General features: G+C 41.8%; 1 protein-coding gene across 1 annotated transcript in view; it reads left to right on the forward strand.

Annotated features, from left to right (window-relative positions):
- The window catches only part of KL (klotho), a 188,513-nt gene that overhangs the window by 150,914 nt on the left and 23,911 nt on the right, over nucleotides 1-13,688 (forward strand). The window contains exon 2 of the mRNA XM_010835942.1: nucleotides 9-293. Within this exon, the coding sequence (XP_010834244.1) occupies nucleotides 9-293 (285 nt within the window). The remainder of the gene's footprint in view (nucleotides 1-8; nucleotides 294-13,688) is intronic.

Here is a 13,688-nt window from a genome sequence, read left to right on the forward strand (position 1 = left end):
TGCTGTAGCGGCTGCGGGAGCTGGGCGTGCAGCCCGTGGTCACCTTGTACCACTGGGACCTGCCCCAGCGCCTGCAGGATGCCTACGGCGGCTGGGCCAACCGCGCCCTGGCCGACCACTTCAGGGATTACGCCGAGCTCTGCTTCCGCCACTTCGGCGGCCAGGTCAAGTACTGGATCACCATCGACAACCCCTACGTGGTGGCCTGGCACGGCTACGCCACAGGGCGCCTGGCTCCCGGCGTCCGGGGCAGCCCGCGACTCGGTTACCTGGTGGCGCACAACCTCCTCCTGGTGAGTGCGAGGGGGCCAGGTGGAGGGCCATGCCGGGGAGAGGGCCCCTGGAGACGCCAGGGCAAGAGGGGTGTCTGACTGGGGGATGCCAATCAGAGGAGGCTCCATTGGAGCACACCTGTGCGGTTTCCTGGGGTTCACGCCCAGGGAAGGTGGGGGGCGCTGAGCTTATTGGGTTTCCCAGGAAATCGTGGAGTCGAGAATGGGAGGGAAACCCCGCGGTGGGCGCGCCAGGGGACTGCCTTTTTTGAGGCCACCGTCAAAAAGAAATGGGGATTCGTTTCTCTCATGAGAAATGGGAGCGCCTTTCTCTTGAGGGTAGAGAATTTCTAGAGGTGAAATAGGACTAAGAGCGGCCGCCAGAGCACGAGGAAAGAAGTTTGCTTGGAAGCCACACAGACAGCATTGCTCTCTGCTAGAGTTTGTGGAGATGTCACGAGTTCAGTTTAATCCAATAAGATCTGTCTTGCTTGTGGCACAAGTTCACACTGCAGCAAACTCGAAGATGTTAAAATCGCATCTCCCGCAGAGCAGAGTTTCAACTGTCTTTCTTTGGAAGTTCTTTCAGTGGCAGGATTGAGAACTACATCCGCCAACCTTACTTAATCAGCAGGAGTGTGAAGACCCCTTGTACAGTCTTAAAAAAAGCTACCTAAGATACAGAAACTACTAAAGGGCGGGATAGATTGTGTACTACAACAACTGTATGTACGCGATGCTGTCTCCAGTTGGAAGGATTCCCCAGGGATGAGATTATTAGCCTGACAAAATTGATTTTAACACCCTTCTGCAAAAGGCTTAATACATTTTGGCAGAGGAGAAATTAATGTGCCATGATGACGACGTCTTCCAAAGAATTATTTCTCCCTTTTCTCCTTTACTTAGTCTTCAAGATTAGGTTCATCAATTTGAGGGTTCCTTTATAACGTCAGTTGTTTGTACACTTCTTACAGTTTTGTATCATAATAGAATATTTTATATGTATATGTGCAAACCTTTTAATAAATGGGCTTAAATGTATAACATTTGGCACAGTATTTTGGTGACTTCTGCATTTACTGGAAGACCTATTTTTAAATTTAGAATTAAGCCACATATTTTGAACAAAGTCAAGATGAAGACTCACTTCTACACACTTTTAATCGAAGCCATAGGTAATTGAGGCAGAACAGTTCCTGGGTCATTGAGTTGAGTTACCACTCAGAGCTGCTGATAGTGTGTAATAAGGGCTAATTAGATTGTGTGTCAGCTCCAAAAAAACCTGCTTGCTACCACAGGTCATAAAAGAATGTTGAGTTTGTTTGACCAAAAACTTGTGATTTAGTGATTCCATATTGACATATATATATTTTTCAGTAAGATACTTTAGAGCAGTGGTAATAAACATGTTCAGTCTGTCAGCTCTTTGAAGGAATCAGAAGACCCAAACAGCACCTGTTCATGATTGGTGATAGAAAACTATGGAAAAAGCTTGTCCCTCTTTTGGAGAAAACATAAGCAAATTTCAGTTCATGTCAGAAACAAGAGATTTGTGGACCAACTGAAGGACCAAATAGACTATTCCTGCAAAATTACTATTGTAGATTTAAATCATATGAGTTCTGTTTTTAGAATGCATGTAATAAACTCTGTATGAATATAAAACTCATCAATTGTTATTATAACCACTTACCCATTCATTTCATACATAAGATAAGGAACTGGGACCACAGGAGCTTTCTGGTACTCTGGTATATTAAATAGTCAACACGCTTTTGACTCTTGTGCCCACTTTTTGCCTTTCGATTAACTTCCCAGTTATATTTTTGTCTCCTTACACAAAAACTTGCCAAACACTAACCATCCTTCCCAGTGGACTTTGTGTTCATAAGAAATTAGTAACAAACGGACAGTTGCTTTTGCTGATGTTGCAAACATAATTACAGTTGCTGTAAAAAATTAATTTTGCTTTCACATATCTTTGGTTCGGAGTGTAGTCATTCTTGTATCTTATGAAGAAGTAAGTTGTTATGATCAAAGATGATATCTTTAATTATGTCCTATGAGATATTTTCATTCTGATGTTAATATTCTTTCTTGGTGTTTGTGTTATGGGGAGGGGAGTATGGAAGTTTTGATCTTATTTGAAAAGATAAATCATATTCCCAGATTTTGGTAATGGAACATTTTGGTGATATTAATAGAACTTTTCAGCCAGGTTTTAGGTATTCCTGGTAGGGGCTACTGAGCCCTTAGCACGTTTATTTACATTTGGGGATCTGATGCTGGTGAAGGATTGATCTGGCCAGCACTCCTCCCCTCCCCATTCTGTGTTTCCACTAATTTACAAGTAGACTAAGGAGATGCCTTAGGGAGACTGGAAATTTGACATCCCCCCCCAACCCTGTCTCCCCCCATCCCAGCACCAGATTCTTAAGAATCATTGTCTGATGGCCTGGAGGCATCAGACAGAGGCAGGCCAGACAAACTGCAGACAAAATGAATAATGGGATGAGGAAGCTTTGCTCGGAATGGAGGTCTTCCTGTTTTTTGTGGGGTTTTGGTACTGAGGTCCCCTTGATAGAAATAGCCTGTATGTGTGTATGTATGAGAGAAAGAGACAGAGCCTGACAGAGCCAGAACTGACAGAAAGATTTCCCTGCAGAGCCCATGGAATCCAGACCGCTTTGCTCATCCAAATATAACCCGGAAAGAAGACGTAACTTCTCTCTAGCTTGAAGAGGGACTGCTGTGCCTTCGCAGCTCTAGAAAGATGGGTCTTAATGGCTCCTGAAGAACTAGTGTTAAGGCTGGTAGTTGGAGTCCAGCTCCAATGGTGCCTGGGAGTTTTTGTTCTGCCCATGGGATTCTGGGGAGGACCAGGACCAAGTTCGAGATACACATGGGACTCCCAGGGAGTCTTGAAAATGTCTGTTCAGGGAACCTGTGACAAAAAGACAACTTTTTGGGGGGCACGGGGGATATTTATTTATTTATTTTGCTGTGTTGGGTCTTAGTGCGGCACATGGACTCTTAGTTGTGGCTTGTGGGATCTAGGTCCCCAACCAGAGGTTGAACCCAGGCCCCCTGCATTGGAAGCACAGAGTCTTAGCCTCTGGACCACAAGGAAGTCCCAAAAGACAACTTCTTTCACTTAAGGAGGTGGGGCTGGGAGATACTACTTTGCGCATTAGATACAGTACAGACCTGCCTGGTTCTGAGCATCAGTGCTCCTGTCAGCTGATCTGTCTACAGCATCTGTCCAACTGCTCTTCTCTTTCTTGACACACTATCTTAGCTTGGCTTCCAGAACCTCACTGTCTCTCCCTTCTCTCAGCTCACTGGCAACTTCTTCCCAGTTCCCTTTGCTTATTCCTCCCTGTCATGTCTCTAAATGTTGGAGTGCTGGGGCCTCCCTCCTGGGGCCTAAGCTCTAGATTCACTCCATATGAGTTCTTTGAAGACTCTATATCCTGATGACTCCAAATTTTGAGTCTCCAGCTAGAACTTCTCCCCTGAGAAATTCTTCTTCTCCTATATCTGAGTGTAGAAGAAGAACTTCTCCTTCTCTATCTGAGTATAGAGCTTATCCTCTTTGATGTCAAATAGACATGCCACATTTAACATCCAAAAGCAAATTCCTGTCTTCCCCATCTCCATCATGGTAGCTTTGCTCTTTCAGTTGGTTGGACACCAAAGCTTAACTTCTTCCTTTCTCTTAAATCTTATGTTCAATCCATCAACCAATCCTATAGCTCTGCTGCTGCTGCTGCTGCTAAGTCACTTCAGTTGTGTCCGACTCTGTGTGACCCCATAGATGACAGCCCACCAGGCTTCCCCGGCCTTGGGATTCTCCAGGCAAGAACACTGGAGTGGGTTGCCATTTCCTTCTCCAGTACATGAAAAGTGAAAGTGAAGTCGCTCAATCATGTCCGACTCTTAGTGACCCCATGGGCTGCAGCCTACCAGGTTCTTCCATCCGTGGGATTGTCCAGGCAAGAGTACTGGAGTGGGTTGCCATTGCCTTCTCCAGCCTATAGCTCTACTTACCTTCAAAATGTATACAGAATCCAGCCACTTCTCTCTTTATCTAAAACTCTAGGTCCAAGCCCCCATCACATTCTGCCTGGATCACTGGAACAGCCTAATGACGGATGTCCTTGCCTCTGCCCTTGCTCCTTGCAGTTTGCCATGGTGGATATTCCCAAGGATATCATTATGAATGAACAGGATAAAGTCCCCTGTTTATTAAAATCACATTTTTTTCTTTAAGAACTAGCTCACATGCTCCCTTTGGCCCTACACTCAAATGCCATCTGTTCCTTCTGTGGAACCCACAGTGCTTCACTCTGATGCCCCCTATCACACTTTTTCTTTCATTTAATCATTTGCTTCACTAGCCAGGTAATTCCTTAAATGAGGAAAACACATTCACTTCATCTATCCTAAAATGCCATCTTGCCCTTGGTAAGTGCTAAGTAAGTGACTTCTGGCTATTTAACAGCCTGACTTTGCCCTTATAAACTCATGTTCCTAAGATCTGTTCTCTTCATCAATTTTCTAGCCACTTTCTTATGGGACAGGGAGTATTAAATCCTAATCAGATAGTAAGATCAGTAACTATAATGGTGCAGAATCTGACATTTTCAGTAAAAATTTAAGGGTCATCATCACATGTATGACTCCATTGTAAAAGTTTCCAAACAACTTAAAACTGTCTATAATCACTATGAAACATTATGACAAAGTTTTCAGAATGGGAGATGGGGGAATTCTCCTGGCTGGTTTTAGGAGCATGTATTGGAAGTGGCTTTGTTTTCTGGTTGAGCTGTCCTTCCCCAAGTAATAGTGGAGGCAATTTATCTATTAGATACATGTTCGAATTATAAGGCTATGTACTTTTGTGAAGCACTTTACCAATTTTCCGCTCATTAAAATTTTTTGGTACATTGCTGGAATAATCAACTGAGTTGAATGTTAATGTATTTTATAGACTACTGAATTCAATAGTGTATTTAATCAGAAATGGTTAAAATATCTCCTGAAGAGCTTGACTCACTCTTCTTTGAATATCTGATTGAACACAATGTTTTTTGAAGGTCACAGTCAAGTCCAAGAAAAATTTAAGAATAGGAAAAAAACTAAAAATAATTTCAAAATCAAAGTAGTGTTTAACAGTGTCAATTCTTTTGAGTTGAAGAGGGAATACTGAGCATTCAAATAATGCCAATGTGCATTTCTCAAGTACAAAATGACTAAACGCACAATCTGAATATAGTAGTTAGTCATAAAGTTTGCACACAGAAGTCTTCTGAGTTATCTTATTTTTTCAAACAACATGATGTTCCAAGCCAGAATTTTAAAATTAATTTAATTTTAAAATTAAAATTAAAAACATACAAAAAGTATGTTTCTTTGTAATTATTTCAGCAGCATTTGACTAGATTTTCAAATCAGTTTTGAAATCACCTACTTTACATAAAACATATTACCAAATACCTTTTCTGGATGTTTAAAAGGAATGTTATCTTTTTAAGGCATAAAGGAAATTTTAGGTCTAGGAAGAGAATGAAAAACAAAATTGGGAGGACGAGAAATAAAGAGAGGGTAAGTAAAAATGCATACGGTTTCTGAATCCTTCAAGATCCACATCTCAGGAAACTACAAAGTGATACTTGCAATCTCAGTTGCTCAGTTGTGTCCAGCTCTTTGCGACACCACGGACTGCAGCACTCTAGGCTTCACTGTCCATCACCAACTCCTGGAGCTTGCTCAGACTCATGTCCATCAAGTCAGTGATCTATATTTAAACAGATAAGCATAATTTAAACATATAATTATGCTTTATTTATAGAATTATGTATTTATGTGATTAAAAATAATTTAAGCATATATTTAAACAGATAAGCATAATATATTTAAATAGATAAGCTTAACTACCTTTTATATGCTCTATCTTGATATATTCTGGGTACAGAGATAAACTAAAGTATCACCATAGCTCTTCTATCTTGGGATAAACTCTTATTTATCCTTCAAAGACTTGACTCAAGTACTCCCCTTTTGTAGTAACAAGAGGCAGAGAATCATTTACTCATTTGTGGCTCTTTGAGGCCACAGACTGTATATCATATTTTTTTTAGCACTTATCTGAGTCCTTGGAGCAGAAGAAATACTGATACCAGTTTTAATGAATGAATAAACACAGATATAAAATAATCTTTACTTATTTCACTATGTCCTTCTTTTCTTTTTTGTAAATTGAATATCTGCAATCTGCTTTCTCACCCAGTATCTGGGAAGGAGTTTTAAAAAGTGAGGAAGAGCAAAGGAAACAATTTCTACCCAGACAGGAATGTGACCTTTGTGCATTTCCAAGGCAGATAATATCTCCATTTTCATCCAGTGGATGGGGGATAGGGAAGGAGGAGTATGTGACCTTGTGGGAGCTTCACCTGAAGGCTGCACCATCTCTCACACTCACCTCCCATTGACAGAATTCAGTCACGTGGTGCAGGGACCGGAGGCCTATGCAGCTGCGGAGCTGTGTGCTCAGCAAATCAATTGGGAACAGGTCATTAAGGGCAAGCGGTGATCTCCCCTACGCTGTCCACCTCTCAGATACATTGTGAGAATTAAAACAAAATCAGGTATGTCAACATGTTCTGAAAAATGTAAAGAGCTCTACAAAGGTGAGGTATGAATCTTTATAGTCAATAAAAGCAAAAGAACTTGAGAAGTGATCCTCTTGAGCTGTTTAGATGAAAGGAATTAGACAAATGCGTTAGAAATTGTTGCCTCACTTAACTTCATTCGTAACCCTCAGCATTCAGTGGGACAGTCTTTGTAGTTATTTCAGCAGCATTTGACTAGATTTTCAAATCAGTTTTGAAATGACCTATTTTACAATAAAACAAGTACCTTTTCTTGATGTTTAAAGGAAATCTACTAAAATTTATGACTGATATAATTTGGTATATTGACTTAAGATAAATGTTTAGTCAACTTGCATGGCTCCAGTCTGAATAGATTTTTTTTTCTTAACATTATTTGCAGTATGGATGTCAGAACATCAGCCATGAACCAGTATCATTTATAGTTTGATAAAATAGTCAAGGTAAACTGAAACCAGTTTTATACATTAAGCCTTCCCTGGTGGCTCAGATGGTAAAGAATCTGGCTGCAATGCACAGACCCAGTTTCGATCCCCGGGTTGGGAAGATCCCCTGGAGGAGGGAATGGCAACCTGCTTCAGTATTCTTGCCTGGAGAATCCCATGGACAGAGGAGCCTGGTGGGCTACAGTCCATGGGGTCATAAAGAGTCAGACACAACTGAGTGGCTAATGTTTTAAATATAATTTGAACAGACATTATTTCCATGTCTGTAAATGCACTATTATTTGATAATTAGAATAAAAAGGCAACAGAGGAATCTTAGGTCAGATTTCTTCTCTGGACCAACTCCTTGCAGTTGTCCTGGGATCCTCTGGCTTCTGCTCAACTATTTCTAGCAAAAGCAACCCAGCTTCTCTGAAGTAGCCCACTTGATTTTATCTTTCATATTGATTAGAAACCTGCCTCTATAGAGGACTCACCCCTGGTTGTCTCTGCCTTCCTTGTGTCAAAAAATAAAACAAATTGTTTTTTGTGGAGACAGCTTTTCAAATATCTGAAAAGGCCACTATGTTCTTCCTAAGTATTTTCTCCTTTATTCACATTCCGGGTCAGGCCTCCAAGAATTAGAGGAAGCTGCCATTTAGTCAGGGCTCCTTCTTGGGGAGATGCAGTGGGAGAGATAGGAAGGTGGTTGAATTCTGAGAAAGCAAATGTGACCCTTGAGAGGCCTCTTTATCTTCTGACCCTTGAGGAGAAGGTGGGGAGGGAGAAGGAACAATTGACCTTTCTATTAATATCTCCCCAGGGGGGTGTGTTTTTGAGGAACAGTGCAGAATGGAGTTGGCTGTCTGTGGGACCTGCCCATGGCCATCGTCCTTACCAAGGGGCTGCGGATGGTGGAGATGACTGAGGACACCTGGAGTTGGAAGGGTGTTCTGGGTTCTGTGTCCTGGGGGCCATTGCGCAGCCACACCAGGTGAAGCAATGCCCAATTCATGCCACAGGATCAGTGGCTGGAGGGGCAAAGGGAAGGACGCGGAGGCTTCTCTTAAGATTCGATGTGCAAACCAAGTTTCAGCTGCCCCCAGGATTCAGCACATATTTCTTGTTCTGGACACTGGATCCTTACCCTACTGTCCAAGATTGCATTGACGGCTTTGGTTGTCACCTTCCTGTGGACTCAGATTGGTGTGAGGTCAGCTAAAACCTCTCAGGTTTTAAAATTTTTCCCTGTGTGAATTGCTCTTAAACCAGATTTTCCCTGTCATCTCCTTTTGTTGTTTATTTTTGAACTTTTAATCTTATTAAATTTCATCCTCAATATGTAAAGGTGAGAGGAGGATTATGACAGATGGTGAATACTTCTTAAAAATTGAACATCACCTAAATATATTAGGGTGAGCAGTTAAAGGAGTAGCAGTGCGCAGGTATAGTGGAATAGTGTTGGCCATTAAAAAGTTAATGTATGGTGATTAAAAAGTTGCTCATGGTATGTTAGTAAGAGAAAAATGCCATTTGCTGTATTATGCTTCTTACATATCTTAGCTGTGTGAGTGAGTGTGAATGAGTAGAGAGCATTCTCCAGTTGTCGCCCTTTACCCCAGCTTTTTTCCTGACATGCCAAGCCTAGATTTGCTATCCCTGCTTTCTGCTCCATAAAATTCTGTCCTGCCTGTCTTATAATATTTCACATATTTTATTGAAATAATTTGTTTCTTGGTCTTCCCCCTGCAAAGATCTCAGCTTTGTGATGCCAGGAGTCATGTTTATATCGCTTACCATTTGGGGGTGTTTCTAGATAGTGTTACAGGTAAATTTTTTTTTTCTTCTGATTGTCTGGGTTTTTTTCCCCTAATTGTTCTATAAGCAAAATGTGGTACTTTTGTGGTGGAGAAGTCATAAGAAATGTTTCTGGGAAAAGATGGCAGATTGAATTTACCCATCGAATTTTTCTCTCTTGAAACCCCATTAAACTTCAGTAACTGTTGGTTGCTCAGTTGTGTCCAACTCTTTGTGACCCCATGGACTGTAGCCTGCCAGGCTCCTCTGTCCATGGAATTCTCCAGGCAAGAATACTGAAGTGGGTAGCCGTTCCCTCTCCAGGGGAACTTCCTGACCCAAGGATAGAACCTGGGTCTCCTGCTTTGTAGGCAGATTCTTTACCATCTGAGCCACGAGGGAAACCCTTTAATAAAGTGACCATTAGCAAAGAAACAGTTAAAACAAAGAAAGGGGAATGGGCAAGAGGAGGGAAGGAGGGAAGGAGGGAAGGGAGACGGAGGAAGACATTGAGTGGAGATAACTGTGGAAACAAAACTTTAAAAGCTCAGAAGCAGATGGTGGCGTATTCCTGACTCAGTGGATCCCTGCAAGCTGACTACTAGATTGGCTGTGGGAGAAGCCAAGAACCAATCCTACGATTGCAGATTCTCAGAGAATAGCAAGACCAGGTGCTCTGGAAAGGGTGCTGAAGGGTGTGGGTGCTAAAATGAGAACTGGTTGAAAGCTGTGTAAGAAACAGCTAGATTTCCGGATCTTATCCCCATCATCCCCACTGCTGGGCGTATGTCACTTCTCCACTTAAGGAGAAAACTCAAAGTGGATTTTCTGGAGTGTATAACATGGAAAGCATCTGGACTGAGGGACCTCAGGCATATTTGAGGGCATGAGCACCACGCTGGAAAAAGGGACTAAGTGAACATATGAGCCTGGAAGTGGAGACCCGCACCCCCTTTCCCGGCCCCTCTTTTTATTCCATCCGCAGCCCTTCTTGCCCAACAGGCTCTTGGAACATTGGCCATGTGACTTCTGCTCTCCAGGTAGGGACTGGAAGCATCTTCTCCTGGGAATCTGATGAGCTCATGTGGAAAGACCTAAGACGCTGGTCCTAAAGGTTCCACAACAAAATGGCAGAGACAGAGCACTCCACAGTGAAGCTTGCAGTCAACACACCCCACCCACATGTTCCAGCCGGGGTTTTTGTTTCTCATTCTTAAACATGAGTAGACAATTAGGAATCAGCAGGATCTGAGGAAAGTGTCTAACATGAAAGACTGAGACCCACCTAAATAGAGAGGAAAAAAAGCAACTTTGGGGGGAGAAAACTTGGAGGAAACTGAGACTATTTGGGGAGAAAAAAAGCTAAAAGGAAAAAGACAGTCAAAAGATAAAAATTCTAGTTATAAAAATAAGGAAGTCATAGGATGTAATGAACAGCTTTGTGATTACAGTTAGTACTGTGTTGTGTATTTGAGAATGCTAAGGGAGGTTGATCCTAAAAGTTCTTGTAAGAAAAAAAACTGTAACTGTGTTTGGTGATAAATGTTGATTAGACTTATGGTGATGTCATTTCATAATATAGGCAATCTATGTTGTGTACCTGAAGCTAATATAACATTATATGTGAATTATATCTCAGTAAAGAAAAATAAATTTTAAGAAACCTCAGTAAACTCTTAAAGAGTTAAGAGAATATGTTGCATCTAGGAAATAGGAATAGGATAATACAATAAAATAGGTGGGGGGAAAGAACACATGGAAATTAAATATTATAGCAGACTTGAAAAATTTAATAGATTGGAAAATACAGGTGATAAAATCTCTGTAAGAATAGAGCAAGGAGGCAAATAGATGGACAATTGTAGAATAAAAGTAAGAAAATCAGTGAACCATCCAGAGGTCCATCATTGAAATAACAGGAGTTCTGGAAAGAGAGGGGTGCAAAAGTGTTGTGTCTGGGGACCCCATTGAACTATGCTTCTCAGTTCTGTATACTTGCATCCCACATAGTCTGTGGGCTAGAACATGTGACTTGTTTTGTTCAGTGGGACAGTAACAAGTGTGACACAAGCAAAAACTTGATAACTACTTTCACACTGAAGTTTTTCTTTCTGGATCACTCCCTCTTGAAAGTGCCAGAGATAAGGGCCTCTCTGTAGGCTACCAATCAGACCTTCTGGCTCTTATATCTCTCTGTAAGGACCCAATACAATATAGCAGGAACCAGTTCATTCTTCTCTTTTCATCGGAGTTGGAATGCCTGAATCATTGCATCGGGAGCAGCATTCCTCCCAACTAAGACATTCCCCCAGGTTACTGCTGGTGAAATACTTAGCAATTAGGGCACCATCTTGTGACAGAGGTCTATCTGCCCCCCTGAATATCACTCAGAATGGCATTCGCTTTGCCTTCTGGGAAATCAAGCCTCAGTTGGGTTTAGTTGGTCTTCTGAGAAGCAGATGTCAAGACAGCATTAGATGTGCAGGACATTTATTGATGGGCAACAACAGTAGAGTGAAAAGCGGGGGAAGCCAGAGAAGGCAGATGAGCCTTTAGGACATGATGGCTGTCTGACACATGAGCGTGGGAAGGAGGGGGCATGGGATGAGAAGAGTCTCAGATGGCAGTATAGGTCTAAGAACCATCCAACCAGGCCCATGAGGAGTTCTGAGCCATCATTCTGAGCCATCGTTGGAGGAGTCCATGGCTTGCAGGAACAGGTCTGCTTAGTACCCCTGGCTTGTTTCAGTTATAAGGGAGTAGCCATTGAGAAGCATGGCCTCAGGGCCATTGCAGTGGAGGGTGACGAGGGTAGCAACTGGCACAATCCGTCAATTATGCTTCTCATGGCAGGAGAACTGAGTGACACATTTTCACCGCTACCAAAAAAACCAGCAAGTTATGCCATTTAGAAGAAAGGAATGAAAATTATTTCCAACCAGATGTATTTACCTCTACTATCAGTCATTCATGAGGGTAGAATAATGAGATTTCAAGACATCCAAAGTCTCAGAAAATACATCTTGAATGCCTTACAGAGAAGTTATTGGAGGAAGAACTCCATGTAGCATGATATAGATCAGACGGAAGAAGACATGGAATGTTCAGAGCGGTACATATAACTTGGGAGCATAATGATGAATTGAAAAATCTGCTGTGCAGCAGACCTAAGAGCAACCAGTCTGGAAGAGGGGAAGATTCCAGAAGTGTGTCTCCAAGAAAAATATTGGAGGCCAATGTGACCTTGCAGAAGTTTGTGCTATTGGAAAGTGTGAGAAGAATTAGCCATAGGTGCAAAGAAAACCAAGGAAGTGAAAAAGCAATGCAATAATTAACAAAATCAAGGAAAACAAAAATAAGAATGGAAACTTAGTCTTAATTACCACATTAGATGCCCAGCTGTGAGTCATAGTCCTGTTGGCAGAGTAACGTCAGCATTGAATATTATTCAACCAGATCCTGCTATATAACGAAATTGCCTGTGTGAGACAGCTAAATCCTCATCCACCCTATCAGGAAGTCAATGGATCTAAAGTAGGGAAGTGTGGAAATGTGCTGTGTGCTCAGTCGTGTCCAACTTTTTGAAACCCCATGGACTGTAGCCCTCCAGGCTCCTCTGCCCATGGAATTCTCCAGGCAAGAATACTGGAGTGGGTTGCCATTCCCTCCTCCAGGGCATCTTCCTGACTCAGGGATCGAAGCCGTGTCTCTTGCATCTCTTGCGTTGGCAGGTGGGTTCTTTACCACTGAGCCACCTGGGAAGCCCCTTGGAAATGTGTAGATATCAAAAGAAAATGTCATAAAAGTCATAGATGGCTACCTCTGGGGAGGTAACTGGGGACAATGGGGGTGGGAAGTAGGGCAGGAAACTGTGATTATTATTTTAAGCTCCCTAAAAATTAAAAAAAGAAATAATTTTTACCATCACTTAATTTTGTTGTTATAGCACATATTTGCAGCATTTCAGCCTGGAGAATTATTTTTGAATCAAGCTTTGAGGTATTTCCCAATTTTCAGATTAATGCTGTCTGAGTTTTTCATCCTTTCGATAAAATAATAAAAATGTTGAAAAGAAACAGGGCCATGAGCAAACTCCATAGGGTATTGTTAGTCACCTTCTCCCAGCTGGACTGTCTCCCACTAATCATGTTTCAAACATCTATCAGTGTTTGACACCTAACAACAAATTAGTAAATTTTTGTTTAATCAATAAACTCTTAAAATACGGCCCTTCAAGCACTATTCATATATCTACAGTAGTATCCTTGTATCTGTCCGACTTTTCTTCTTCTTGACCCCAAGAATATTCCAAGAAGATCTGACAGTTGTCAAAACTATTACATTGAGAGTCTATTGTGTTTTCAGACAAGCTATAAAACTGTAAAAAAAATTAATTGGGTGCTGGTTTGGCATTTATTTTATGAATCCATGTTTCTTCCTCATTTTCCTCTCTTCCTGTACTGATGTGCTTTTATTAAGCTGTTATGTAATTTTGCTCATGGGTCTGTTGTTTCTGAAAT

This window comes from Bison bison, unplaced genomic scaffold (genome assembly GCF_000754665.1).
Source record: "Bison bison bison isolate TAMUID 2011002044 unplaced genomic scaffold, Bison_UMD1.0 scf7180017864056, whole genome shotgun sequence".
NCBI lineage: Eukaryota > Metazoa > Chordata > Mammalia > Artiodactyla > Bovidae > Bison > Bison bison.